Source organism: Rhipicephalus sanguineus, chromosome 6 (genome assembly GCF_013339695.2).
Source record: "Rhipicephalus sanguineus isolate Rsan-2018 chromosome 6, BIME_Rsan_1.4, whole genome shotgun sequence".
Taxonomy (NCBI): domain Eukaryota; kingdom Metazoa; phylum Arthropoda; class Arachnida; order Ixodida; family Ixodidae; genus Rhipicephalus; species Rhipicephalus sanguineus.
Window position 1 is genome coordinate 39384210 of NC_051181.1, and position 3951 is coordinate 39388160.

A 3951-nucleotide genomic window follows, 5' to 3' on the forward strand; every position below is an offset into this window, starting at 1 on the left:
ACAGCGGCGATGACTACGTTCATGCAAGCGATGCGCACTCCGCGATGCTCTAGCGGTCCTGGCAGCGGACGGAGGCGCGTTGGGTGGTCGCCTAATAAAAGCGTGCAGTATGGTTACAACCGCGCTACGCTTGCTGTATTGTACACGTGCGTTTAGTGTGATAGCGTCAATGCAGCGAGGTTTCTAGGCGCGCCGCGACCCCGCAACGCTAACTACGCAACAGCGATCTGCTTTCGCTTCTACAAAGCGGTGCGCGCCTGATGACGGCTTAGTAGCGTTTGCTGTTGGGCTAGTTGGGACATGGCTGAAGTTCTTCGTCCCTGCCCGAGCATTTGTGCCATTAATTCAACTTCAGCCTTGAAGACGGCCGCGCACAACGAACCGGCAGCGATTGGCGGCTCAGCGCGTTCAGGTTGTCGCCTAATAAAAGCGTGCAGTAGGCTTAAAAGTAGCGCTGCGCCGCACGCGTGCCCGAGCAGATAGCTGAAGATACTTATTGCGATAAGGTTGTCGGCGATAGGTCGGTGGCCGCCACCTCGCCTTCGTTCTTTCCCGATGCTTACCCGCAATACTCGCCGCAATCGCACGGAAGTCGGAATCGGGGATCGACTGATCTGCGCACTTCTCAAAAGGCGGAAGACCTTTGGCGGCACATTCTGGCGTCGGGAAGTTGAGCGGCGCAGTAAAATTTATGGCACAAAAAGTTATCGCGGTACGCAGGGACGCACTAACCGTTAGGCATAGGGCGACCACTACGGCTTAAGCGGTCAGCGAATGCATTGGGCTCTATGGGACTCGGTCGGGGATTCGTCGCAACTACGTTTTAACCGTTAGTACGTTTAAAGTGGGTACGTATTAACGAGGTTTGACTGTAGTACATGGATTTGCCTGAGAATCATTCTTTCGGCTTCGTGTGGCTCCGTGTGGCCTGCAGACACCTTGTCGCAAGACGAAGTTCACCAGAAGTTCAGCAGTCCCACTTCACCAACTCGACCCTTTTAGGATCACCAATTCAATCAGCTCATGAGGTTCACAATGAGCCATTCTTTTTTGTACCGAAGAAAAGTCAAAGCAATACAATAAACATAACCACAAGTGTGTCTGAAGCCGCAAGCACGAAGACTAGGCAAATCCATGTACTGCCCAGCCTTCCCACGATGACTGGATTCACAGTGCCACAGCCCCTCTCTAGTAATATTGTAGGAAACTCTGTGCCGTTGGTAGCTCAGTGACTAGCTTTACGAGACTGTGAGCTCAGAAAAGGAGGGAAAGCTCAGCTCTCTGTCAGCTGTTGGAAAGAGAACTGTGGTTTAGCACCTTACGGTTAGTGCAGAAATAGTGAAAAGTTGATAGGTAATGAAAAAAAACATTGTTGAAGAACTGTCATGTACACTGCAGAGCGGTAAAAGACACAGACAACAGAATACGATGAGACATGGCATTGTGTCTCATTGTCTTCTGTTAATAGTCTCTGTGTATTGCGCTACAGCATCACGTGCCATACCAGCTAGCCTATCAGTCTCTATGTTTACGAATCTCTAACACGTTAAAAAGGCAAGGCGTTCAAACATGGACACAAGAGAAAAGTCAAGACACTACAAACACCGATTAACAACTTAAAAGGCGCACAACAGTGGAAAAGAAAGAAGGCACAAAAACTTATCTGTGCATGTCCATTCAATAAGAAACCTATCAGTCAGGCACGCGTGGTGATCTATGTAAGAGATAACTATTTAGACACTTGATTTCGTCTTTATGCAGGTTAATCGATGGTTGGCTCACGCATGCGCTACCACTATTATTGATATGCCAGGCCTCAACCATTAAATTTGTTTCTTCATTCCTCTGCCAATATAAAATGCGCATTCATCGAATTTTGACGTGCACTTGCACTCTCGACAATGTAAAGATAGACTCTAACTGTGCTGTGTTTTGTGACACCACACAATGCTCAAGAACTTTTGTTGCACAGGTCAGCGACTGGGGAGCAGTGCAGAACAAGAGCATGCGGGTGCGCCTGGACGTGGCGCCACGACCGCTGGTGTCGCCGCTGGCGGTGACACTCCTCGAGGGCCAGCCGCTCGAGCTGAGCTGTCTGTCCCCCCACGCGGGGGGCATGGGTCCCCTGGGTTTCCGGGGGCTGCGCAACGAGCGCCTCCTGCCGCCCCGACCCAGAGCTTACCGAGGACCTCTACCCGGCCGGCTCGCGTCTCGTCTTGGCCGAGGCCAGGTCCTCGGCCACTTACACCTGCGTGGCGACAGGCCCCTTGGGTTCGGGTCGCGCCGACGCGTTCGTCACGGTGCTCGCTCCACATGGTGAGCGAGACATCGGCGTTCTGACTTTCGAGTTCTCGTTCGTTTTTGTGAGCAGCCTCTAGTACAGTACCACTTTGTTACACTATAACCTCATTGTAACGAAGTCACATCTGACATGAAAATAACTTCGTTATATCCGAAAATTTGTTATAAACATGCATTCGTAACAATGTGTCTATGATGACAAACTATTCTTCATTTACTTCGTTATAACCAATAATTCGTTATATCCATGTTCTTGATATTGAGGTTTCAGTGTACAGTACACTCCCACTAAACAGGAATCTTTTCAACAGAATTGCTGTTTAAACGGAACAACTGCCTCTAATATAGTTAGTTTCGTGCTTGAATTCTGCACCATGTTCCTCTCTCAGTAACTGGAACTCCCGTTAAACGGAATATATATTCTTGGATATGATTGGCACTCTTTGGAACTTCACGCTGTGGTTTTGTCTGTATACTGTCCAGTGCTTGTGTTGCATGCATATCTTCTTTCGTCTTGTTTTTTCAGCGTGCAGTAATTTACTTGCTACAGATCAATACCAACTTGCCCAGTTTTCATCCCACTCATGGTGTCGCCTTGTAGTGATGGTAAAGAAGTGAGCAGCGAAAGTATCATTGAAGGGCCTTTAACTCCTCACTGATCAAACTTGTGTCCAGCAAAAGAATCAGCACTCGGAGCATGCTAGCTTTGATGAGACAGTCGTCGATTGGTGAATATGTTATATACAGATGAAACACATGGCTCTTAATACACACGTCATCGTACATTTCAATGTAATCGCTGGTGCTGCCGTAAGTTCTAGAATGCACGCAGCTATTCACATTGCGCATGCAATCTGATTAGGATCGTCAGTAGCATTGGAGAAGCTTCCGATATGTGACGACACATTTTGTGCGTAGCAATAACTGCATCACATGTGTTGGCCACTTTAAAACGGTCACAGGAAAAAAACAGAAACAAGTAGTCTGTGTGTCAGTATGTAACCTCTTTCACTCCACTGGGTAGTCCATGGTCTAATGGGTAGACCACGGTGCTGACAGAATGCAGTTCTTACGTATCTGTTATCAAACCCATCGAATGACTGAGCAGTGCTGTGACCGTTTACGATGCTCGCAGTGTCTACGGAAGTGTGTCCAGCAGAGGAGTCGCACGGTGTCCAGTGGCAGCGCACAGCAGCCCACTGCGGGATGTCCAGGCATGTCCCACAGCCGATGTATGTGGAGGGCCGGCTGGAGCGCCCCTGTCGACTCTCGCTCGACCGTCAGGTCAGGCCTGTGGGGAGCCCGGATTTCTCAGGGTGCACCGATGCGAGGCTGGCACAACTCCAGTGGAAGGCAAGTGGCACTGCCTCCAGTCATCGTCATCATCATCTTAGAACTTGTGTGTCCGACCCAAATGTTGGCCTCATTAGGCCATAGAGTTAGTTTCCTACAAATAATAAAAAAAAAAATTAAGGAGCCCTTTCCCTACCGGGAAAATGGGGGCAAGCGAAGCTTGGTGTGTGCGTGCCTCACCTACAACTTTTATTTCTTTCTTTCTTTTACATTGTGCAATGCTCCCTCCTGTTTCCTTCCTCCACGCTGGGAATCAGACCTTCACCCACGTAGTAAGCAGCGCAACACTTCAGTTGC

At 49.1% G+C, this 3951-nt stretch overlaps 1 protein-coding gene across 1 annotated transcript; it reads left to right on the forward strand.

The window, feature by feature from the left end:
* Positions 1 to 1157: 1157 nt before the first annotated feature.
* On the forward strand, positions 1158 to 3695 carry LOC125758838 (uncharacterized). The gene is made up of 3 exons (XM_049416497.1): positions 1158 to 1220; positions 1973 to 2316; positions 3437 to 3695. Exons 1-3 carry the CDS (start codon positions 1158 to 1160, stop codon positions 3693 to 3695), a joined length of 666 nt encoding a protein of 221 aa, XP_049272454.1.
* Positions 3696 to 3951: the final 256 nt, after the last annotated feature.

What these genes read in the sequence shown, in the direction of transcription:
- LOC125758838 (XM_049416497.1), top strand. Translation starts at nt 1,158, where the DNA reads ATGACTGGATTCACAGTGCCACAGCCCCTCTCTAGTAATATTGTAGGA. An exon ending in TAGGAAACTCTGTGCCGTTG is followed by an intron (nt 1,221 to 1,972) that starts GTAGCTCAGTGA and finishes TTTGTTGCACAG; the next exon opens with GTCAGCGACTGGGGAGCAGT. An exon ending in CACGGTGCTCGCTCCACATG is followed by an intron (nt 2,317 to 3,436) that starts GTGAGCGAGACA and finishes CGATGCTCGCAG; the next exon opens with TGTCTACGGAAGTGTGTCCA.